Source organism: Chaetodon trifascialis, chromosome 14 (genome assembly GCF_039877785.1).
Source record: "Chaetodon trifascialis isolate fChaTrf1 chromosome 14, fChaTrf1.hap1, whole genome shotgun sequence".
NCBI classification, from domain to species: domain Eukaryota; kingdom Metazoa; phylum Chordata; class Actinopteri; order Chaetodontiformes; family Chaetodontidae; genus Chaetodon; species Chaetodon trifascialis.
Genome location: NC_092069.1, coordinates 16,758,797 through 16,783,859, shown reverse-complemented (window position 1 = coordinate 16,783,859; position 25,063 = coordinate 16,758,797). Strand labels below are relative to the sequence as shown.

At 41.6% G+C, this 25,063-nt stretch overlaps 3 protein-coding genes across 4 annotated transcripts; 2 read left to right on the top strand and 1 right to left on the bottom strand.

Moving 5' to 3' along the window:
• The first annotated feature begins 2,583 nt into the window (after window positions 1-2,583).
• Window positions 2,584-14,336, top strand: ncmap (non-compact myelin associated protein). The gene is made up of 4 exons (XM_070979779.1): window positions 2,584-2,723; window positions 11,797-11,894; window positions 12,345-12,429; window positions 13,250-14,336. Exons 2-4 carry the CDS (start codon window positions 11,810-11,812, stop codon window positions 13,527-13,529), a joined length of 450 nt encoding a protein of 149 aa, XP_070835880.1. The 5' UTR covers window positions 2,584-2,723; window positions 11,797-11,809; the 3' UTR covers window positions 13,530-14,336.
• A 279-nt stretch (window positions 14,337-14,615) lies between these two features.
• tmem234 (transmembrane protein 234) lies at window positions 14,616-18,066 on the top strand. Its single transcript, XM_070979971.1, has 5 exons — window positions 14,616-14,873; window positions 15,233-15,384; window positions 15,482-15,548; window positions 16,130-16,222; window positions 17,123-18,066. The coding sequence occupies exons 1-5, from the start codon at window positions 14,861-14,863 to the stop codon at window positions 17,230-17,232; spliced, it is 435 nt and encodes a 144-aa protein (XP_070836072.1). The 5' UTR covers window positions 14,616-14,860; the 3' UTR covers window positions 17,233-18,066.
• On the bottom strand, window positions 17,937-23,697 carry dcdc2b (doublecortin domain containing 2B). Of its 2 annotated transcripts, XM_070979970.1 has the most exons (15): window positions 23,475-23,697; window positions 22,988-23,293; window positions 22,747-22,798; window positions 21,250-21,320; window positions 20,732-20,863; window positions 20,509-20,643; window positions 20,311-20,350; window positions 20,120-20,185; window positions 19,785-19,953; window positions 19,569-19,678; window positions 19,375-19,443; window positions 18,940-19,011; window positions 18,759-18,836; window positions 18,566-18,643; window positions 17,937-18,469 (listed from the first exon to the last, which is right to left on the bottom strand). In XM_070979970.1, exons 2-15 carry the CDS (start codon window positions 23,269-23,271, stop codon window positions 18,464-18,466), a joined length of 1,362 nt encoding a protein of 453 aa, XP_070836071.1. In that variant the 5' UTR covers window positions 23,272-23,293; window positions 23,475-23,697; the 3' UTR covers window positions 17,937-18,463. The 2 variants fall into 2 exon arrangements, with proteins under 2 accessions (XP_070836071.1, XP_070836070.1); XM_070979969.1 differs by having other exon boundaries at window positions 18,440-18,643; window positions 23,475-23,597.
• Window positions 23,698-25,063: the final 1,366 nt, after the last annotated feature.

The following is a 25,063-nucleotide window of genomic DNA, read 5'->3' as shown; positions in this document are numbered from 1 at the left end:
CAAGGACCTAGCAACAGTTAATACTGTCTGGTTGCAGCCTTGTTTCAATAGGAAAGATGCTAAAGGTTGAGTTAATGATTCTTTCGGTGAGCAACACTGGACATGAAATTTACAACAGGAAGGGTGACTATGTGGCAGCACAGCCATGACTTACAGTTCAGCTGCTCATTGAATTTCACGGATGCAGTTTCCTCGTTTTGGCTGTGAAAAAATGACAGATGACTGCTCCTGAATCCTGTAACAATAGATTTCTATCATCCATTTTCTTCTGACAAACTGCGCTTCATTATTGCGTGAGAGGAGGAAAAACAACAAAGCCAAAACAGTGTCGCGCTGTTGACCCCGACTTAACAAAAGAGATGTGTTGCAAGTACAGGTTTGCTAACAGGAAAAAGAAAAAGAAATATGCTTCCTAACACGCAGAAAAACTACATGTTTAACATTAAGAAGCAGGTATGCAGAGGATTAGAGGTCTTAAAGGTTATCTGTGTCACTTCTGACGTACTCAATGGTCTAAAGGTGAAAACAGTGGACAGCTGTCTGAATCTTACATTCAGAGAGGACAGCTGTGAGATGAGGCATACTTTGTGCAGCCCTGTGTCTACCTGTCCATGACACAAAAAGCCCTCTCTTCACAGTGCCAGGAGTGAGGAATTCCTCTTCACAATGACCCTTACTGTTGAATGTGAAGATGCATGTGCGCCTAAGAGGGACAGATCAGGTTAACGTGACCCTGGTGGGTGTTAATGGGGCCAGTGGCTACAGATTCCTTTGAAGGTACTCTTAACTACGCAGCACAAACATCTCAGTTGCTCAAGCAGGAATCTTAAGTGATGCATTAGTCATTAGTTCACAGGAAAATACACAATGAGTTTTGGGTGATGCTGCTCCTTTAAAGTACACATGGTGGAATCAGCAGATACTGTGTAATGGGTTTATTCAGCCTGGATTCAAACATTTACCTCTGCTTTTATATCAAGGTCCCATAATGCAATGAAGCGATAAGTATGGTGAGTGTCAACACTTTTAGCGAATTATCAAAGGATAGCAATGGCAATTTAATGTTTGTGGGTTTTAAGGCATTATGACAGTCTTAAATAAGCTCGGCTTATGAATATAGTGAGCTTTTAACCATGCTACAGCAGGGATGGCATGCTTGGTCCACAGCTTTGGTCCAGACTGAAATATCTGAACAATAGTTAAATGGATTGACATTCATGGTCCCCAAAGGATGAATTATAACAACTCTGGTGATCCCTTAAAGGACCACTGTGTAAGATTTAGGCAGATCTGTTGGCGCAAATGGAATATAATATTTCTGTCTTTTCACCTCTTTTGCACTGTTTGTTCTGTACTGACACAATGCCGAGATGCTGACTTGAAAGACGCCTTCTTCTCTATGAAAACTGAGCTACAATGTTCCGTCTTACGTAATGGTCTGCCACCACAGCTGAACACGGGGACATGGGGACACCAGCACTGTGCACGTCTGCAGGCACAATGTGAGTCTGCCCAGATGAAGTTTAGTTACACTTTCTCACAAAAGGCACAACACTGACTTGCTTTATAGTCGTGGGCACCACCTATCCCCCGGGGGTAACGTGAGGCAAGATCCTGAAGACATGTTGGCACTGTTTGGGAAGCGGCTACCACGACGGGTGTGTTACAGGGGCTTGTGTGCCGCAGTGAGATAGTGGGACAGATGAGATGATGGGCAAACTATTTCTAGTGAAACATTTTTCCTATTTAGTCAACAAGTCATTCAAATGTTTGAATGGAGTTCATTGTCCTATTCTAAAAGAAAAGAAAGAAAAGAAAGGCTGCTGCATACTGTATCTTTTCTATAAACACACCCAGCAGCCTTTGGACAAGTATTGCAATGCACAGTTAATTTTCAACTACATACATAAAGCATGTGCGTGCAAAGATGAATGGCTTTGTGAACTTTGCTTTGAAACCACATACATTGTCTACACACTCACACAAAAGATGTGCACACAAGCAGTCTTATTATGCTCCATAAATAACAGGTAATGATATTTGTTTCTATTGACCGTGGCATGAAGAGACAAAAAAAGGGCACTCATGCATGCACAGGTGCACACACCATCATGTATGGGATGTACACTGGATTTTAACATATGAAATGTTATTTTTTAGTTATTTTCATCCCCTTTGACAAAGTGCACAGACCGCCACCCTCTGCGGTTCCCGTCCTGTGCGATGCAGCCGGTCTGATTTTGAGAGGCAGTAGTCATGGTGAGAGCCGAGCAGAGCAGACAGGTCTGGAGACGAGCCTCCATATTTGATCATCGGCCGTGGCACGCCTCAGGGCCAGGTGGAAGGACCTGAAAAACCAGCTGCCTGAGATTATTACTTTCAGCGAAGAGCTCAGGAGCAGCAAACGTGGGACATCCTCCTCTTCACACAAACACTCAGCTTCCCACAGAGGCCACACACACAGAGGCATCTCTGCTTGTTCTTAAACTCTTTTGTCTTTTCTTTGTGCGAGTCCCGTCCCGTTTGTACCTGTGGGACTGTCACTTCAGCAGCACCTGGGACTTGTATTCCTCTCTGGGAGCAGCTCACATTCCCAGACCTGCTGTGACTGTCAGTCCACCAGCGGACTATGCCCCCCTCAGTCAGCTGAGGGAGGGGGCTCCGAGCTGCTCAGGCTCCCATCTGGAGAAGGCTTGGGCTGAAATCAAAGAAGAGACCGTTAGGTAAGACCACAAGACCGATAGCTGCTTTTTAATTCTGTCCTCTTGTCAGATTTTCCTTTGTGGTTTAGAGAAATTTCAAGGTAGTTACGTCAATCTTTTGTCTGTGTGTGTGTGTGTGTGTGTGTGTGTGTGTGTGTGTGTGTGTGTGTGTGTGTGTGTGTGTGTGTGTGTGTACATGTGTGTGAGAGAGAACAGGGGTTCTCCCAGACATCATGGCGGGACAGCAGGTGAAAAGGAATAGCTCACATTCCAAAGAGTCCTCAGACTTACAAATCTACCGATGCTGTTTGAACCAGAGAACGACAAAGATTTACTATGTCTGAGTTAGGAAGAGTCGCTTTCAGCCCCCAGCACTATCTGCCTGCTGTGTATCTCATTGATAAGTGACTGTTTGATGAAACAGCTCTACTTATCATCTCATCAGCTGCCACTGCGTTGTAGGAAAATATGACTGCTGTTTGTGCAGAGCTGCGGCACTGATTCAGAGCTCACCAGTGTTAGGTTTCATATAGCGTAAGCGGCATTTTGGATTTGTTTCTTTGTTTTTCATGAACAATAACTTACAGTTATTTGACCAGGGCAGTGGTCTGTGTAGTTCTAGTGATAGAACGGGTACCCGTTCTCTTTGCTTATTAAATCAGGCTACAGCCGTTCCTGTAAAGGTTAATGACTCTGTTTGCATACCACCTGCACCTAACCAGCTTGACTTAAAAATAGGCTAAATTTAGAGTTTGGATCACTTTCAATTGTCACTGGGTTAGTGGCCAAGATATACAGCAGGTGTAAAAATTATTTGTTCATTTATTTTGACATAGAGAAACAAAAGTTAAAAGACAAAAATGCAAATTTAACCCCCAAAAGAGCCAAACCTTGATTCTAAAGACGTTGGGACACTGTGTAAAACATAAATAAAACAGAACGTGATCATTTACTAAAACACAATATTCATAATGTTTTACCTCATTAACTACACTGATTTTTGTAGATATGTGCTTGTTTTATTTATGCTTGGTTGTGAATATGCAAGTTTTTCAGGTGCAAAATACAATCTACAGGCTATTTCCTCCACCCATGTTCCACAATATAATATCCACCCACTTCAATTCTGAATATTTGACTGTGGTTATAATGAGGCTGTAACTTGATCACCACCACCCGAGCTGATGAATTTCACATGGAAAAGGAAGTTATCTTCTTGGCTGGCACTGTAGACAATAAGCACAGTGCTATGTGCTTTCTTTTCTTATCGTGTTCAACTCCGATAAGCATTGTTTGAAACAACAAGCATTGTTTGAAACAATGCTTTATTTTCCAGCCTTAGACAGCACACTGAGCATACCAGCAAGCAAAGTCTGCACCTGTTACTTGAAAGTTCTGTCGGGATTCTTTCGAAGAAATCTTTATTATCAATCGCTAATTGGAAAATGAAGATTTTAAATGTGGTACAATGAGAGAGGTGACAAAAATGAACCCAGCTCTACCAGATGACTTTATTCTGACTAACACAATGTTAGTCATTTAATGTGCCATTTAAAGTATTAGTCCTATTATTGGATTATAATACTCATGGGAAATCAGAAAATCCCCACTGGAAAATTAAAACCCTGACAGTTTCAGCAGCTTTCTCTCTTGGTGATGTCTATATTGAAGGAGATTTAGTAGTTGACCTACAAATGCCTTGTGTGCATTCAAAATCCCTGATCACAAAACCCTTTCAGGTCAGTCTTATGTCCTAATGACACAATGGTAATAGTTGCCATTGGTTGACTCACACAGATGCCCTTAACTGATTTAAAGTAAAACTCAGCTTCTGATCACAGTAAATAAATGTTTGTTTGCCTGTCTATAAATATTCATTTGTCATGCTTTTTGTAACCACACAGTACATTGTAAGCTAAGAAGCTGTTGTGCAAACCGACTGCAACTGTGTGCTCTGTAATGAAAATCCTAAAAATCAGACTTTTTCTAACCCAGTTTGGTACACAGATGACAGTTGTCCTCTGAAATGTACACTTTTTGGTTATTCTGGACAATGCAGCCTGTACTGTCACCACTATACGTCCAGTTTATTGATAAAGCCCACTGACTTCACATTTCTACTGTCAGAGCTCACTCTCACACTATGAGCTACAATACAACCATGATATATTACCTCTTTACTGCACACATCTTTTTTAATTAGCTGCTTTTTAAGATCAGTTTCATCATCTGAGCGCTGAGCCAAAGACCTGTCTGCGCAGTTGCAAATCCTCTAGTGACTGATGGAAGTTGATAAAAGTCATAATGAAGTCCCTCTTTAGTAGTGACACTTGGAAAAGAACTAGCATGGAAAATTTACATCTGATGTGATACAGATGACCTCTCCGCTGTTCTTCCATGGCTGAACTAATAGCTCCACCTGCGTCTTATTAACCCCCTTCAAATTGACTGCTCAAATATTGACTCCGGCCATCATTTGATGAAGGTCACGCTTTGAATGTGTTTACGAACGTGTGTGCAGGAGCCTATGTATACTCAACATGTGCACGAACATGTGCAGACAGTCGAGCCAGTCAACCGCTTCGTCTGGCTTTTCCTCATATAATAAACGAGGAAGCTAAATTGTTCCTGTTCTGTGTCGGGGGAAAGGATATTGAATCTGCAGTGTTAGTGAATAGCTGCAATTTGTGGAACAACAAACAAAGTGCTATCACAGAAAGGAGAAGACTGATGAGGAAGTAGATGCTGATGGCTGAACAAAGTGACCTGATTAGTTGTGGTTACAAATTCCTTTGCCTAAATACATCAAAAGTATTGTTCAAGTCCACACGTTAATAATCTCTTGGACTTTAGTTATATTGGAAACCTGCCAGTTACATCGCAGGGAAAAGATCCTGGGTCCAAATCATAGCCTGTATAAAAAGAAGTGGATGTAGCCACCCTGATGTCACCCATTGGTTTGTGGACTACCGTTCTGAAGCCACAAGTTTGGTAATTTGGCTGTCACCATCTTGGTTTTTGACCATATTTGGACAAGAGGGTGGAGAAGAGGAGGAACGAGAGGTGGATCTGACTGACTGAAGTTGTCAGCTAACACAAGCACTAGCTAACTTACTTCATTAGCAAGGTGCATCTGCAATCCATATTAACTGTGATATTAGTTGGGATGCTAATTTTGGTTAGCAAAAAAATAGCAATTTGTGGCTAACTAAGCTGATTACATTGATTGATTGGTGCCCTCGCTATGTAGCAGCTGATGTGATCCTATGGTGTGTGGTTAAAGGAATAGCTCGACATTTTAGCAAACATGCTTATTCACTTCCTGGTGGGGAGATATGAAAAGTTTGATACTCTGTACGGAAAATATGATGCTATAGCCAGTGGCCTCTAGCATAGCTTAGCTTAGTTTAAGACTGGAAGGAGGGGAAAACATCTAGCAAACAGAATACGGTTACCAGTACCTCAAATGTGCTCTAATTAACACATTATATCTTTTGATTAAACGTTAAAAAACATATAAAGTGTTAACATATCGCATGAAGTGTAAAAACAACAGGTTGTCATTTTACAGGGGTGGGACTTATTTGCTGGACAATTTCTGGTCACTGAGCAGTTGCATCCAGCTGAAGCACCAGGAAATTACTGCACCCATCCAATAAATAGTCTGATACATAACCTTCACTCTTCAATTTTTGTACGGATTAAACAAACTGCTGGTCGACCGATTTTGTTACCATTGTATGGATCTAGGCATGCTGTTTAACCAGGTTTTCAGTTATTATGCTAAGTTACGCTAACTGGGTGCTGGTTGTGACTTCATGTATTAAAACGAATGCTTAAAAGGAAAATCTTTTAAGCATGTATTAAATAGGTCATGTTCATGCGTAACGCTTCTGGCTATGCGTGCCGTTTAGGTGTAGAAGTAGTATGTACTACTTAGGCAGTGCCAAACATGAGCTCTTTGTGTTCCAGGAAGTCTGGTTGAAGCCATGAAGCCATGAACTGGCTGTAGGGTGGTGACGAGTACAAGGGTTAGTTGCATATTGGACTTTGAGGTGTGTTAACCGTAGGTGTTTCCTTAGCCAAAAGTTATCCTGTTCTGATCTGATGGATTACCCAATATTGCCGACACACCCGTTGCGTGGGAACTGACACACCCACCCATGAGGACAAAACACGAGCATATGCCAGGGCTGCAGTTGGCAATGCTAATATATGTCTGTACGTGCCATTAAGAGGTTTAGTCAGCAAATGAATTTAATATTTAGTTCAACATTTTTTCTTAGTTATAATTACTGCAATGGCAGCAGTTTGATGTAGACAGATCATGTTTTTTCTGCTGTGTTGATTTTGCGTCCCACAATCACGCCCTTGTCTGTTCTTGAGCTGCAGAGCAAACAGAAGATGAGCGGCTCAAAGTTAAGATCAAATTAACTTCATTGACCCAATCAAAAAAAAAAAAAAAAAAAAAAAAAAAAAGCTGGCTTTAGGGGATAGGATAGCTCTGCTCTGTCATGTTTTAATACATCACCAAAGGTTTGGCATTTTTAATATAAATCAGCTGCTATAATTATTTAAAAAAACAACAACAACAACTGTAACACAACTTTACACAATTTGCACAAGTAAAACAGGGCCCCTGACAACTGATGTCTCGTCAGGTTTTTTGTTGTTTTCGTTTTCATTTCTACATCCGTCACTGTGTTTGGATCTTATGTTTAAATACTACATTTAGCCTGTCAATCCTCAGTCATTATATATGAGTATTTATTGTACATTTACTGTAAACAGCTGACTGTGACTGCAAATTCAGCTAAAAGCCCTGTAAGGCAAATCTGTGATTTTAGATTTTTGGGCCGTATAATTTAAATTGACTTGAGTTATATAACCTTGCCAACATCAGCTGCAAACTGTACTCTCTACCATGTTGCCAATGCAGTGATGTTGCCATCATTATACAACATATGATTAGTTAGGCACCTCTCAGTGGCTGTCACCTCTGCAAACAACAATGAGATATGTCATTTCTAATCTCTGTGCTGTGTGTCAACACTGGGAGAGTTGGTTGTGTAATATTTGCTGTTGAGCAGGAAGCTGGAAAAGACATACAGTACACACAAGTATCGAGCACTAGCTTCAAGAATCCGTCAATCAATCAAGAATTGTCAGCCTTTAATTAAAATTCTGATTTGTTTTTTCATCTCAGCAAGAAGGAGTTAAAATCCTAGTTTGTGGAATATTTTCGACTAATCTTGACCCTAAGCAGGCAAGGGTTGTGCTCTTTGTCTCTGTAAGTCAATGTAATTTACATTCCACAGAGTATGTGTCACATGTATGGGCTGTAAATGGTCTTTTCACAATGCCTTCAGGACATGCACAACTTGGAGGTGAAATATGAACTTCCAACTTCCATGCTCCATTAATGGTTTAGGCTATGTCCACAAGCCACTGTCTTTGTCTTTACATTACCAGCTGAAACACAGTATCCAGATATCATACTAACTGACTAACTTGGGAGGCACTTGCTGAGAGAGCAAGCAGTCAGTTAGCTTAGCTTAGCATAAAGACTGGAAACAAGGGGAAACAGCTTGCATGGACTGGCTAGCCTACTAACACAAATGAGCAACTTATAGAAATACATAACAAAAACAATAACAAATATTCAATAAAAACAACAAAATTGCATTGTTATGCTTTGGTTTTTGTTTGGATCAAACAAACAGGATATAATGCGTGAATCAGTGAACTTTAGAGGTGCTCGTAGGCGGGTTTTGTTCCCTTTGGACAGAGCCAGGCTAACTGTTTCCGGTCTTGATGCTAAGCTAAGCTAAATGACTGCTGGCTGTAGCTTTATAAATGTTGAACTATTTCTTTAACAGTGACATAGCAGAAGATACTGAGGCTGCTGTAAATGTGTGTGAAGGAGAGAAGAGAGTGCGCCACCGTATCTTTCAGCCAGGTGTTTTTCAGAAAGTCACTGAACTCCCACCTTTTCATTTATAATAACAGGCTCTTTGTAGCAGCACCAGTACACCTGACATACCCGATGTAGCAGCATGTAATCTTTTTTCCAGCCTTGTGAGTAGCTCTGCTGTATCTCCGTCACTTCTTTTTTTAATTAATAACGTGTGCCTTTGGTCAGTGGTTAGTGGTTTAGAGAGTGACAGCAGTCTTGCGTCTCTCAACAAATCTCTCATTAATTCTCTTCATTCTAATCCTAATGATGTTCAGCGGTATCTTCACATGCAGCGACGCTATAGAGGTAAAGGTTTTGCATGCTGGCTTGGGAATTTGAATGTAATCAGTGGAGCAGTCAGTCTAACCTAGAGAAGAGAGGGATGGGTGATGTGTGTGTGTAAATGTGCCTGTTCCTTGTGCCAGGGTTTCCAGCTTTTTATAGCTGATGCAAATGTTGTTCGCTTGAAGCACCTGTTCTGATTGTGCTGCTGTTTCACCCTCTGCAGACCTGCTGCAACATCACTCCAACTTGTGTCTTTGTGCCTCTTTCTCTGTCTGTGTGCTGCCATTGAAAAGTTTCATGATTGTAATGGTGCCAGTTTCCTGACAGCATGACTTTAAGGTTAGTCACTGAAGCTGTTCAATGGGAAAAAAGTGAATAGGCACAAAAAGATAGCGGGCACATATTTAAAGAACTACCTGCAAAAACTTAAAGAGAGATGTTTTTGGGTAGAATCCAACATTCAAATCAGGTGGGATTATTAAACCTGCTCACGAGAATGAAGCTTTTTGAATTAATGACCAGATCTCTGAGTCATACTTGCCTCATTATCTACACTTCACGTTGCGCTATGTGACAAGAGGATGAGGAACTCCCATGATGACGTTTGTACAGCTCTGGTGGAAACTTAAGTGACCTTTCTAAAACAAAGGATCAGCAGAAAATAGTGCAGTAAACCTACATGTAATCCCAGTTTATTCGTTTTTTGTTGAACTTAAAAACAAAGTGACTGCAGATGAATTATTTCATGTGAAGTTTGCATGCGCCTCTATCTCAGAGCGTGCCAAGGCGTATCATCCCGGCTCGGGGGAAGTATCAGTTACAGGGACAGCCCTGACCTACAGCTGTGTGCGAATTGTTTCCTGAACGGTATCAGGGATCCTCCTAAATGACAGAGGATCTCCGCATGATACATGACAATGCCAACACAGACCAGATCAAGATAAAAACATAATGCAGCTGCCCTGATAGTCTGCCTGAAGCAGCAGAACACCTGAGAACAGGCATTGTTGATGCTGCACGATGAAACGAGCTACAACTGAGAGAACACAAATCACATCAATGCATTGTTATATTCGTAAGTGTTCGTCATGATGAAGTTCTATTACAGGGATCATTGTCACAGTGCATTTAATAGCACCTGGGGTTTTTCTCTTAGGAGGCTGAAGCACAGGAAATATGTTTTTGACGAGTCATCGGAGTTACACATTAAAACACCAAAACCTACAGTATGTTAGTCTGATTCATCTGTTCATACTGAAGATGTAAACCTTTAGATAATATATTTTAGCAAATATGACTTAAACAGGAGTAAATAATGCTTTTACTGGGGACTATTTTCAATAGCAGATTTATACACATTTGATGATCTGAACATTTACAATGGCAGAATGGTGTGTGGTTAACATGTGGCTCACTGATGTGTTTCCAGTTGTTTTTGGATTATGTTGGAGATCTGTGGCACTGAGGAATGTCATATTGATTTCGGCCGCACACACACAGTTTGGGTCTTTTCATAGGATTTGTTGACAGTGAGAAATATCACCAGACATACTTTTTAACCTACACCAGAAAATCATTTCTCCCCTTCAAAAACCTAAATAATTATTATTTAAATCCTATTGGACACTTGAAACATGGCCAATCATTCATGGAGCTAATTCTGACAAGCCTTCAAACATAAGATGATGATTTTATAGGGTGTGTACAAGAACCGAGTAGTGAATTCATGTTCAAAGCCCCAAAATAAGGGCTGTGGTGCAGCGCTGCAGCATTGTAACATACTTAGATGTCTGAACATTGTTTACTGGTTTTTTCTGCCTCGAATCTAAAACAACAAATGTTTTTGTAAAGCTTTCGCCAACATGGCAATGATGAATAACATGCTGTGTGATCTGAAAGCAAAGAGAAAGTTATTCAGACCCATCTTTCCAATCAGTTTTAGGTCAGTCGTATGCGGAGAGGTTGGTGTCGTATGGCAATGAGTGATGTAGGCGTTAGCACATGCTCTGCTTAGACTTGTGAAAAAAACTCCTAATGATAGCTGTAACCTTGCCAGAATGGCTGTCCTGTGATAGTAAAGTGATCACTAATTAAAGCTTTGTACTTAATGAGGTGAGCATCCTCATTCCTGTGGTCTCTATAAATCATTAATTCATTGGTGCCACTTCAAGCAGCAACGTCCGCTTCTGAAAAATGATGCCAAGAACTGCAGGTCCTCGAATGGCCACGTGAGGCTGCCTCCAAAAGAGGATTAATACACCCCATAGACCCCCACATTAAAATGTCCAACTTTAAAGCAGTAATAAGCATGTTTACAGCCTCGTACTTTGTCGTTATTTTCACCGTTGAATTTTTATATAACTCGCTCATTTAAATTATATTAAGGTTTAAAATTATACATAATTATGGATATGGCTGCTTTGATTGACAGCTAACTGCTAGGTTTCAGCAGCCAGGCTTCATTCTGCCTGACTCAGCTAAACCCACCCTCCACCTTTTTGGAGATTGGTACTGGCACTGCCAAGATGGCAACAGCCGGAGCCAGTGGCACTGAGCTTCACAATGGCTCTTCAGACGCCTCTGGGTGATGTCATGAAGGCTACGTCCATTTATACAGTCTGTGGTGCCACTCCCTCTCACCAATCCACTGTTAATAAGAGTTGTTTTAGTCTTCAAATCCCAGATTATTTCTTCATCCCTTTCTTGCCTGGTTGCTTAACCTGTAGTATGACTGTCACAGAAACTCTTTTGTGCTTTAAGATATTTCCCTCACACGAATGCAGGTCTCATTGAATCATGGTTTCAGAGTGTATTCGCCTGACTAAAGCATATTTTGGTTTTTTGTCTGTGCAGGTTATTGCTGAAGATGCAAGCCTCAACCGTCTCACCTGTGACCAGCACTACAATACCTTCAAACACAACAAAGTCCAAAGAACAAATACTCATCCAAAGTATGTACATGTACATCTGCATTGCGTTCATGTTTGTTTTTGTCCTCCCTGTCCTCTTCAACAATAAAACCCACCCTTGTGAGTGAGGTCTTTCTGGGGACACCATCAGATCTTAGAGTGTCCCCTATGGCAGAGACTGGAAAATATATTAGACAATAAACCCGAGCCTCATAAATAACAACCTATTGCGTCATGCAGTCTAATCTAAGCTGGTTTGAGGGGAGTGGCACGCATGTGTTTAATAGAAATATTTGCCAGGCTCTGTTTGGAGAGTTGCTGTTGCTAAGCTACTACACACTACTTCTGCAGGATACACAGAATAAGTTGCATGGTATAGAGCAGAGGGGATGTGTAAGATGTGTAAAATGCAACATGCACATGCACACATGACTGAAACCGACCTTTCAACATGTTAACAGCTCATCCCTCCTCTTTCTCTGTGTGTCTCAGGTTCCGGGGCGATGATCGCTGTCATCGTCATAGGTATTATAATCATCCTTGCCATATTGTTGATCATCCTGAAGACGTACAACAGGTGGGGCCACATTCCTGTTTGAACTCCGGTTTGTCAGGACAATTTCAAAAGTGGATGTCACAAGCCATGAAACAAACAATCATACTATTTTTATGCACTTCAAGGAGGGACGGGAACCTGCTGCTGCTTTTAACCTTTTGATCAGGCTCCAACTGTGAAATTATGTTAATAAAAACAATCATGCATATTAAGATACAGTTCACAATCTTTATAGCTTGTGGGTCTTTAGAGAGATGCCTACTCACAGCAACATGTCAGATCATGTGTCGGCTCTGTATGAGGGCGTGTTGGACATTCCCTTTTTAGATTGATATGTGAATCATTTTAGAGGTCAAACAAACCGGTATGACACAATGTTTACATATTTCCCTCTGAAGTAGAAGTATAAATTACTATATTGATTATAGGTTTTGAGTGAAGCTACTTTCGCCACCGCCAACCTGAGGGTCGGGACCCCCACAGGGGTTGTACCATAAATCTGAGGGGTCACAAATTGCTCAGAACCAACAGACATATTGAATATTATATTAGGTTAAAAGGGTGAGATTTTGTGGTAGAGTATATTTTATTATTTATTCACAGTTTTGACATAAAAATACTCAGAATTTTCTTTCATATTTGTCTACTTTTTCTTTTTCCCCACCTTTTTGAAGTCATACTAGCAACTTGAGTGATTATTTGCCATATTTCTATGTAATTGTTGAACACACCTTATGGAGAAACAGCAACTGATCGTCACATGCCATTTTGCTAAATAATAGCTTCTAACGCAGTATGTGAGTGACTGTTCTGTTTAACGTCATGGTTTACTTGTTGCCAGGCGGACGCATGTATCCAGAGTCCTGGGAGCCAGCGGTGGCTCCAAACCTCGTCAGAAGATGTCACAATCGACAGTTCAGAGCAGCATGCCGCTGAGCACCATGGGAGTTACCTCTGTGTCAGGCAGCGTCCCCAATTCAAACCCAGCTGCGGACAACGGCGTCCGCCTGCCAAGGGTGGAGCTGAACAGCGTGGAGGAAAACCACATAGAGCAGTTCAGCACCACCAGTGGATCCACTGCAGTCACCATACACGACACTCCATCGTTAGAAAACACATAGCAACAAGACTGTGTGGTCTAGTCTCACAACGGGCATTGACTGATGTGTTGTCTTCATCTGTGACTGCAGACTGTGTGCTGACTGAATCCCGTGGAAACTCAATCCGTGACAGCGGTGTTGTCACTGCCCTTATCTACACTAGCCGAGCCAATGCTGGCAACTACATGGATAATAAGATGTCCTTTTGGTGTGCAAAAATATACATCATGAACAAAATTCTACCATAAAACAGACACAATGGATTGTATGAAGGATGCTGCATGACAGAAAACTGAGACTTGCTGGTGAAGAATTGCTTCTTGGCTGCAGTCAGTGTTCAGAGTATAGATGCCATATGTTTCTCACTGTTTGTACTTTTCCTATCACTACTAATACAATGAAGAAAATATGTACTGAAGACTGTAATGGCTGGACAACATTGCTCTTAAGTGTGTACATTTCTGTATTAATGAGGATCACAGAGGTTCAAGAGTAAATGTAGAATTAGTATAAACTTCAGAGAAGACAAAGACAGTATAAAAGAAGCTGTGTTTGAGGGAAATATGTTAATTGTGAAGATTTAACTTGACCTGGTCGACTTTGGATTATGCTGTCTTTGTCTTATGATCACAGATTATGTAATTAGCATTTGTTGAAAAAAATATGTACAATGTCAGTGTATTTTTTTTTTAACCCTGTATAATGAAGAGTCCACAGAGATACTTGTGAGACATCTGGGTGTTAGCCTAACACGCTGATGTGAATCCTTTTTAGTTTGATACCAAAGGATTTTGCACTTTATTTTCATTGCTCCCTGTATTTGTATTGTTTGTTGTTCTTTAAATGACATGAGATGGAAAATAAAATGTAATATTTTTAACTGAGGCTATCCTGTCATTTTCATATAGAGGACACAGTGATTTGAAATTGGAACAAATGTTAAAAGCATATGGAACCTCCTCAAAGACTTGCAGAGAGGGAAAAAAATGCAGAAAACAAAGAAAGTGAGCTGAATGTTGCATAATCCTAAATATGACGCTGTTGACTTATTGTTGCATAAATTATGCCGCCCCCAACTGGTACCTTTTGGTACAACAATATTGAAGCAATCCCAAAGCTGTATTCAAGATGACAAGAAATGTTGCAAAATGTTCCAGGTTACAAATTAGGCTGTCGCCGTACAATTGTTCCATTCTTGGATTTAAGTTTATTTTATTTTAAATCCCTTGATGAATGTGTCGAATACATAGGTCTGAAACTCTTTATCAATCTGTTCATTTAAATTATGTTGACTAAAAACTGAGCCGAAGAACATTCTTGAATACGACTTCACCGTGACTGTTTACATCACGATGGTGACCGTAGGTGAGTGGCTAACGAGCTAATTTATTCTCTCAAATCATTATATTCGCCAATATTTTCAAGATTGCTTTTGTATTTTGATATCGAATACATATTTCCGAGTATCTGTCCCTCGTTAGTATAAATAACGCATAACTACCACAAACAAAGCCAACAGCTTAGAGCTAATGCTAAGGAAGTATGCTAGCTAAATACAATAACCACTGCTCCGTGGCTAGCTGCACTATTCTACTATCTGCCCTGTTTATACCGGGTAGCTTGTTCATTATTAAACAGACAAGTCATGAAACAATACTAGTAAAATGTCCCAGAGTAATATCTGACGTGAGAGGGTGATTGTTGGTGACTGTCCTGTGTTGCAGTGGAGCTGCTGGGTCTCCTGCTGGTGTCGGTACTGTGGGGCTGCACCAACCCTCTCCTGAAGAGGGGCACAGAGGGGATAGAAAACGTGACCAGGACCAGCAGAGTCTCACAGCTCCTGGCTGAGGTCAAGTTTCTTTTCCTGAACCTCAAGGTAAATCCACAGATCCGTTTTTGTTTACCAGGGTGTGTGCTTGACATTATTATTTTCCTTGTTTTAATGGCACCTTCTTCCTTGTGTTGCTGGCCAGTACCTGGTCCCATTTCTCCTGAACCAGAGCGGCTCCTTGGTCTACTACTACACACTGTCCACCACAGGTGAGGCGTACGCTTCAAAATCAGCATCATCACTGTCTGATGGAGGCTTCTAGAAGGGGAGAGTAGGTTCAGCTGTTACAGGAGGCTATAAAAGAAAAGCACAGATGGCTTGTCATAGTAGAAATGCAGAGGTTTTACTAATAACATGAATGATGGCTCTGCTGTATTCGGGTGTCCCAATGAGCCAGGACTCAGAAACTGAAGCAGCTAAATGGAATTCAGCCGTCATTCATTTTATGATTAACACCCACGATGGCATTTCAAAATCTCAAAAGTCAAGCAAAAGTAAAACACTATTAAGAAGATTAATGTCAAGAGAGGTCAAATATTCCAGTGCAACAGATATCATTCAATGTACTTTAATGAAAGAAAAATGTAAGAGTTTGTCTACTGTTTTCTTTTAGTATGCATTTTTATGCATTCACTAGTATGCGTGACCTGGATTTTATATGAACGAATCACTAGTCTTCATTAAGAACACAACATACTCTTTAGGTAAATATCCGTTTTGTACAGAGGTTTGCATCATCTAATGTGGTAGCATGAAATTAAATCCAGTTTTCTTTCCATCTCTCTTCCAGAGTTATCGCTTGCTGTTCCTGTTGCCAACTCTCTCACCCTCATTTGCACTCTGCTCACCGGCAAGTTACTGGGCGAGGAATTCGGAGGCAAACGTAAGTGACTGATTGCAATGCTGCTTATAGCCTAGGACACCCACACAGCACAAAATATTGATACCCACAAGGACAGATCAGGGATGCTGAGATGCTACAAGCCAGATGTGGGATTTTATCGCGGATCGTAATTAAAAAACATTACAAGCTGAGTTTCTATTATGGAATAATCATGAATCAGGATAATTGTCAATATCCTCATGTGAGTGACCTGAAGCAGTTGTCCTATATAGATTTCCCGGTTTATTTTGAAGTGCCACAAGGGGGAGCCCACATCTTTCCACGTGTTCCAAAATAGGCTCGGCTTGCCCATCGTATTCCCCACAAAAACAGTGAAATAATATGTGTGGAAATACTGTGGAGGTAGATGAGGTGCTCACCTGCAGAACCTGCCGGAGGAAGGTGTCTGCCCCGATGACCAACACCTCCAATTTGTCCTCCCATCACTGTGACCACCATTCAGCTTGTCTGTTCTCATTAAAAAAGATGTTCACCTAAAAAATGGTGTATGTCCTAAATATTGGTTTCTTAACAAAATGTAAGGTAAAGTGATTCCTGTATGTTTTCATGTTTTGTATGATTACAGGGATAATTTCACAAATCGCAATTATTTTGGGCAGTATAATCGTGACATGAAATTTTCATATCCTCGCATGCCTCCTACAAACGTTCAGCCACTGGAACGCATTCAGAGATTTCAGGGACCAATTCAGTACTGTTGCATAAGCAAGACATTACTTTCCTGGCATACCAATTACGCCAGTTTATTATTGAACTGTAAATTCCCGCCTGTGCTTTTCTCCTCTCCTTGAAAAATACTGCACTGGTTGTGTTCTCTCTTTTTTAAGATGTGCTTTTTTTGTCTTTCGTATCCTCCCCCACACGCCTCTCTCTCTGCAGAGGCTGTCGCGGGAATGTTCCTCACCATGGCTGGCATCACTCTGTGTGTTATAAGCTCCATTGATGACAAAGACACTGGGAAGCAGAATATGACGCAGGCCGCGCGCTAACAGAGATCAGGATTAAAGCAGATTCTCCTACACCTTCAAGTGATTCCTCAGCAGGGAATGAAAGAAGGCCAAAGCAGAGCCGGAGCGGGACTGGAGGCACAATTCAGATTCAGACAGTAACTCCTTACAGCGCCAATTCTGGTGGGAGAACTGTGCCTAAATGAACTCATGCCAGAGCTTCAAAAGACCTGTTCAGAAACTCTTACACCAAGTTGAAGGGGAACTGGGTTCATGCGGGGTTCACCTCAAGGCTGGACTAGATTTATGGTGCTAGCATAGAAGTTGGTGGTTGTTAACTTTTACTTGTAAGCTCTCTGCGGCCCCGCCATGTGACTGGCATCTGCATAAACGCAATAGAGACCACATGCAAATCAGGCCGGGGTTTGAAATGGACCAATTAGATCTAACCTCCTGGTTTAACGGGGGCATTTTACTGCGGCTGCCTTCTGTCCGCTGTGGTGTGTGTTTGGGGATGGGGACACAGGAGAGGACTAACTGCTTTTTAGCTCAAGCATAAAGCTGTTTTTTATACTTGTTTTCTCCTCCTCCTTCTTCCGCTGCTGCCATGTATACAAGATGTATTACCGAGGTAGACAAACCAATGCTACTTTCTGCTAAGTTCTTTGTGAAGGAAGAGTCACACAGACTGAGTTGTTAACAGTGTGGGACCTTGTTATTTCAGAAATAACACTAATGTACACCGTAGTATGTATATATTTTTATTGTCACAGTATTTAATTGACAGACAACACTGTACAGATGACTGTTACTTTTGCATCTATTCAGCTTTTGATGTGTCTGATATTCTATTAATAAATTGTTGGCAAAACACGAGTCTTCACGTTATGATCTCCATCACTGATTTCTGCAAATCAAAATACATTCCGGCGTATAATGTCCCAAAATATTGTTTCTTATGTACATATCGCATTTGGTATAAATTGCATCATTTAACATCATTACACAATGTCTGCATCAGAGTTGAACACCAGGGAAGCTTCTAGTGCTCAAAAATCGATCGTGTGTCCATCTCCTGTAGTGTTTGTTTGAGGCTGTTCATATGTTTGACTTTTAAATGAATGTTGTCACTTGGCTCATTGCCACAGCTTAAGCACTGCCAGTTTAATCAAACATTCATTTCGCCATAAGGAGCAATCACTGGACTGTAGTGAAACTGTTCCGATGATGCAAAATCCTCCTGAACAGACAGGGCGTCCTGTGGACTCTCCGGTTAAAGCTAATTAATAAAACAGTGTAAAAGAAAAGGCAATCAAGCACACATTTTCATTGGGTCACGGTGATGCCTGTAAGAGTGTGAAGTGGGTAAACTTGCCTTTTCTTCCCTCTTCTTTCCCTGAGAGGTGGATGACGAAGGCCGTGACTTTGAAGAGGTCTGATTCAGCTCGGGCTCCTTTTGAAAACAGACGCATTGATTGCTGACTACATTTTCTGTAATACTGAGTGTAAGCTGTTACAAAATGTTCTAAGCAGTTGTGCGTGGGTGGGTGCAGATATGTGTACTATACCAGTATTTCAGCAGCAGGCTCCTCGGTCTTTTCAGAATTTCCCATCTCTTTCGCACCACTTCGCTCAGATGGAGAGGCCTTTTACAGGATGAAAATATAAGACTCTGAACCCACTAACACACAAAAAGTAAACACACGTTATGATTATATAAATGTGACCATCCACTCACATGTACAGTACCTGCTTTCCATTATGCTTGTGTAGGTTTTCTGTCTCATTGTGCTGCTCGCTCCTTACAGCCTGTGTGTGTCTCTTGAGAAAAACATGCACAATTCAGTATCGTATGTGTGTTTGTGGCAGAAATACACAAATGTGGAAAATCCGCTGGATGTTTATGTGTGTTAGACACGGAAACGTATGGTATGACAATCAGGACTGATTTGGATCTGTTTTTAAGAGATGAGCTGCTCAACGGTTTTCCTTCTCCATTTTTTAGACAAAAACTCACAACAAGGACACCATAATGCATACATACTATAATGCATTAAAACAAAATGCCCTCAGTGTCTGTCTGTGGTGGTAAAAAAAAGCCTCACACTGAACATGAAAGTAAATGAATGTAAGATAAGAAGCAGATTCACATGAAACATTAAAACCATATTGACTCATGCCCACCTGCTGTGTGTTGTGCATTGGATCATTTTGGTTGTTCAGTTCCTCATCCTCCACTATTTCTGCCACTCTCTTTACAAAGAAAATGAGAGATTCAGATTGACAGTACCTCTGCTGTACACATTAATCCTGCAGTGATATTTCAGCATTCATTCATAGCGTAGTAATAAGGCCACTGAGAGGACTGCAAAGCTAACCTGGTCAACAGGAAGCTCTGTAGCTGTGTTTTCATCCTCGTGCACCTCCTCGGCCCCTCGCACCTCCTCTCTCCTCTTCCGTGCTGCTCTTTTAAACACGCTGGGCTGGACTGTGATAAAACAGGAGTCAAAAAGCTGCTGCTGCTATGATGCCTGACACAAAATTAACTACACTTAGGTTTGAAATTAAATATATATGAAGTTTGGGGCCCTAACCAGATCCATTGCTGAGCGGCGGTCTTGGCTGTCGTCTGTTGTTGCGGATCTTGACCGGCCTGGCGAAGAAAGCGGAGGTCTCCTCGGCTCCCTCTCTCCTGCTCCTCGGGTGTGTGGCTGCTGGAGCAGCAGCTTCATCTCCTGTCGACTTAACCCTCCGACCGTCCGACTGAAATTCACAGGATACTACTGAACAAATATAATTTACAGTGTGTTACATATGGACACAAAAACACATTCTGCACAGTTTGTCTCACTGGTGTACATCAAACAGAGTATGAGTCCCAATACAGCTGTTGTAGTGTGAATAGAAGCCATTGTGTCTTTTTATTTACGTCAGGGGAGTCGAGGAGAGCTGAGTCACTGTACTGGTCTTCTGGGCCACTTCCTGCTTTCCTGGTCTAAGAGCAACACAGGACACATACAAGACTCGCTCAGACCTGACATGTTGCAAATGGACTGTAGGCTACAGGGCGAGCAATGCTCAGACATGACAGAAGTACATTACATTATTAACTGAAGGTACCTCATTTCTCCTCATCAGCTTTCTCTTTCCTGGGTAATGTCTACAGAATAAAAGAAAACTAAGTGATAAAAGTGCACAGAAACATTTTGTCCATCTTCTCTGATGTCTGACACTCATTATTGTTACTTCAGAGAGCAGAGCAGCCACAGCACAGATGCATCTTTACACCCGCTCACAGACGACCTTGCATAACAATACCTCTCTGTGGCTTTTGAAAGCAACAGCTCCACATATGGAAGTTTCTTGAACCTCTCGGTTCCCACAGCAACGTAGTAGTGGCCAGTCTCCAGCTCCACAGCTGAGGACATGGTCACTCCTTCCAGAGAGCACAACCTGATGAAGCACTGGGGTTATATCATGCTGTATTTAATGAATTTCCCTGTTCGTATTGTGTATGTGACTGTCTGTCGGTGTGACTGACCTGCGCACAGCTCCGGTTCGTAAGCTGACCTTCTCTGTGACCAGGCTCAGGATCTGCTCCAGGTCCTGCCGCATGCTCCGAGGAATGATGAATCGGAATGGTGGACACAGGAGATCCCCATTACGGAAAACACTGAACAAAGAGGATAGGTTCACATTTTTAAAATGCTTTTAAACTCTGCAAGGCGTCAGTGTTTATCTGTCCACAGCTAATCTCACATACGATAGAAAAGATGTTTTCTCTTTTCTACTGACTGAAGTTTGATTGACCACATCACATGGTTCATTGATACAACACCATTGTATAACAACAAGTACGACTTGGCATAGCCACAGTTCTTGATCAGTGGAAAAATGCATTTTAAAGTTCAGCCAAAGCTATGAGACTTCAGCAGTCTGCATTAGACAAATCAAGATGTTACAGTCTTTTTGTTTCACTGGACAGATGCATTTTTCAAAAATGTATCTAAATGTATGAAAGATATTTGTGTGTGTTTACAGGCAGTTTGTTCAACTCACTGTAAAATGCAGGGTACAGGTATGAACTTTCTCCATTTGGCCGAGACATTTGGCCTCTGGGATACTTTGGCCTGCAGAAGACATTCAGAAAATCAGATTCACGGCACTGCAGAACATCATAATGTCGTCATTTTCTCAGCAATATTGAACACTCTCTCATCGGTTTTACGTCATCCGTGTCCTGTACATCAATAACGCTGCACGTCCATCAAGCAAAATGAGTTAGTCCAAAAGTGTAATGACTGACTAACTATTCTGCTCATGCCAACTCAAGTGCTGCAGCCATGGAAACTAACGTCACTCCAAGACTTCTCCGGTGGCAGATTCGCACACCGTGTCTGATCTGTGGACTCCTCTCAAAGCTGTTCCCTATGTCGTCCCATATCAATGAGAGCTGGAACAAATGTGGACTAAATCAATCAATTTGGGACAAACCAGACATTGATAATCTTCTTTTATTGTTTTTACTTCCAAGTGGCAGACATGTAATGCATTTACAGGAGGCTTGGGGTGGTGAATATGGGTATTAGGCCTGCCCAGACATGCACATAGCCCTAATAACACTGTGTGGTAGCGTAACTCTTTGTTTCACCAGCAGGATCTAACACAACTCACGTACGGACACACTTCCTGCACTGCTCCACAGCAACCACAACACAGGCATGTGAGACTTTAACACCAAAGACTCAGCTTTCCAAATGGCAGACACCCAAGGCACACACAATTACTCTCCGCTCCTTTTTATGTTTTTCAGAAAAGTAACACTGATGGCTTAAGACCGAGCGGTCGACCCTGCCAGCTGGTCAGGATACAAAGCGAGCACTTGTCAGCATGAGTGGTTCTGTGTGCGTACTTGTGTGTGAAATCAATTTTGTGTGCAACGTTAAGAGAGCTTCTGCCTGCATATTAGCACCATCATTATTACCTTACCCTGCCTGCCTTTCAATGAACAGAGAAGGTTCCAATTCAAGCAGCCAAAGAGAACAAAGTTGGGTCCATATTCATTCAGAGAGTTTTCTCAGCGAAAACGATCAGAACCTCTCAGAATTTCTGCACTCTGACAATATCCAGCTGTAATTACTGGAGCTTATGTCACATGAGACCCTTAAAAGGGCACTTGCAAAACCTCAGCGACTCCTGTACAGACAGCACAATCATTAGCCCATTGTTTCCCGTAATTTACATGACAACCACTGACATCAATGGAGGGTAAGTGCAAAGGGTGACCCATGCACACACACACACACACACAAAGTGCATCCAATCAAGCTAATGCTAACATAAGAATGTGTCGTAATAATTATAGGCAAATATGAGCTCGGTAATGGAGACTCCCAGTCATTTTCCTGTTTGATGTGGCAGGAGTTCAACTGAATCAACTTCAACTACAAAGCAGCCTGGTGGTGCATTCCTCTTGGTATAACTGGGATTAATGAGTGATGGAGAGTGCTGCTGGCCTCATAAGCAAGCTGTCCACATGACAAAATAAAAGCCTACCTGGGTTTCTTCACGGGGGGCAGGATGCTTTTTCATTCCTGTGTTCAGGTAACTGTACATGAAAACAACAAAACAGGACAAAGAAAAACCTTCCAACAGCTTTTCCAAACACCAAAAAGTATGTTCAGATTAATTCTAAAATCATTTTCTGTCACTTTAAAGGTAGGAAGAGTCCTATTAGAGCAACCATGCATTAAAATGATCCATAATATCCATCCATACATATGGTTTTTGTACTCACTCCAGCTTCTTGAACCTTTCAAAGCCTGCAGCAACATACTGGGCTCCTGTCTGCAGGTCCTCGAGGTCTGTGACCCTGTGGCCCTGCCTGGGGGTGTACAGGGTCCTGATGGCAAGTGGAGCACCAATAGTCTGGGTCACTTCAGTCAAAAAGGCCTCCATGGTAGCCACCTGTCGCTGGTTGACCACAAATCTCCGTCCACTGTAGAAGGGGTCTCCATTCTTATACACCACCACACTCTTCACAGGGGGCAGGAGGTTGGTGGCTGCAGCGCTCGCAGCCATCTCCAGCCCAGACTGTCACAGTCTGCAGACACACATTTACAAAGACTGATGATCTCCATTCATGCTAAACCTTAAGTTGCATTTTCTGACCATACAGCAAACATATTCTCAGTCTTTGGATCACACTTGCTCAACAATCACACGTTCATAAAAACACACAGGACGAGGTCCTTGATCCGCACAGAAACTGCTCAGTCACTCACAAGCTTGGTGGAGGATGAAGCAAGGAAATCGTGGAATTGAAGGCAAAGGTGAAAATTAGTCCCTTCTGTTGTTGTAGTCTGTCTATCTGGACTCCCACTCACCACGTCCTGCTCTCTCTGTCCCCTGAAAACACACACACACACACACACACACACACACACACACACACACTACTCCACTGACGGTGTTGAGTATTTCCTGGTTGCTATGGCAGCATGACAGCAATGACTGGCTTTGTGGGCCAAACCATCAGCAGCAACCACAACAAAAGAGACAGACAGAGGACGAGAGAATGGGTGGATCACTGCGTTGTAAGCTGAATCAATAAGATAACATCTGCACTCACTTGTATTTTGTCAAAACACACACACACACACACACACACACACACACACACACACACACACACACACACACACACACACACACACACACACACACACAATGCATATTAGCATTACCAAGCAAGTGCAAGAGCCAATTAGTGACAGAACCACTACTAAAACATTCTTAAAAATTGTGTTTTTAAAATATAGCATTTAAAATAGAACAATTAGTATAAACAAAAACACAATATTAATGGTACTATGTGGAACTTTCTGAAAGTCCTTGTTGTTAATGACACCAGTGGCTGTTCAGTAAACTGCAGTCAGCATCCTGTTGCTAGTGCTCCTTAGCCATGAGTGACCATCCTCTTTGGTCTTGGCCAAAACAGTGACATACACGAAACTGACTATTGAAATGAACACTGAGAGCTGGAAAATACATTACTATCATATTTAGAATAATACCATCTGTAATTCTTATATCCTGTTTGGACCAGTGGCTCCATGTTACTAACAAGCTTACTTTATCAGCTAACATTAAGCAACCATGGACAAATCCATGACACAAAGTTAAAGAGTAGCTAGCTGGCTAACAGTTAGCTAGTGTGCTGCCTTGCATTGCTCATTAGTTATAAACCTTTGCTTTGTATCATTACCTTATTGTTCGCTAAAATCAATAGTTTGTCCCCAATAAGAAAAATGAGTAACATGAATTATGTTAGCTGGTGAAGTTATTTCACCAGCTAGCTAACATTTCCACTCAGATAGTTGTTGCTAGTGATAACATTAGCTAGCTAGCAAACTAAGGATAGCCAGCTAGCTGTAACTTAGCTACACTACATAGATCTGCTGTTGGTTGCTTTGCAGCATTAGCTAATGAAGTAATAGTGATAGTAGTAGCCAATTTACCAGCCAAACCAGCACTGGGAGTCTGGATGATTTGGCTGACATCATCCACTCAAGGCTAATGTTAGCTAACATCAGCCAGCTTTAGCTACAATATTAGTGTATTTCTCATGCTAGCCAGTGTGGCACACTGTTGGTGTGTAGGGGAGCATAAGAGAGACGAGGCACTCAGGAGCACATATAATGTAATGGATTTCCCCAGAAAAAAACATCCAGAGTCCTTTCCATAGAAATCAGTTCAAGGGCTATGATAAGCAACGGAGAAAGTCAGGGAATTTGTTAGTTTTTAAGTTAGTTAACAACACAAGCTTAATAGGAGAGAATCAAGTAAGCATTTGTAGGTAAAATCTCTGATG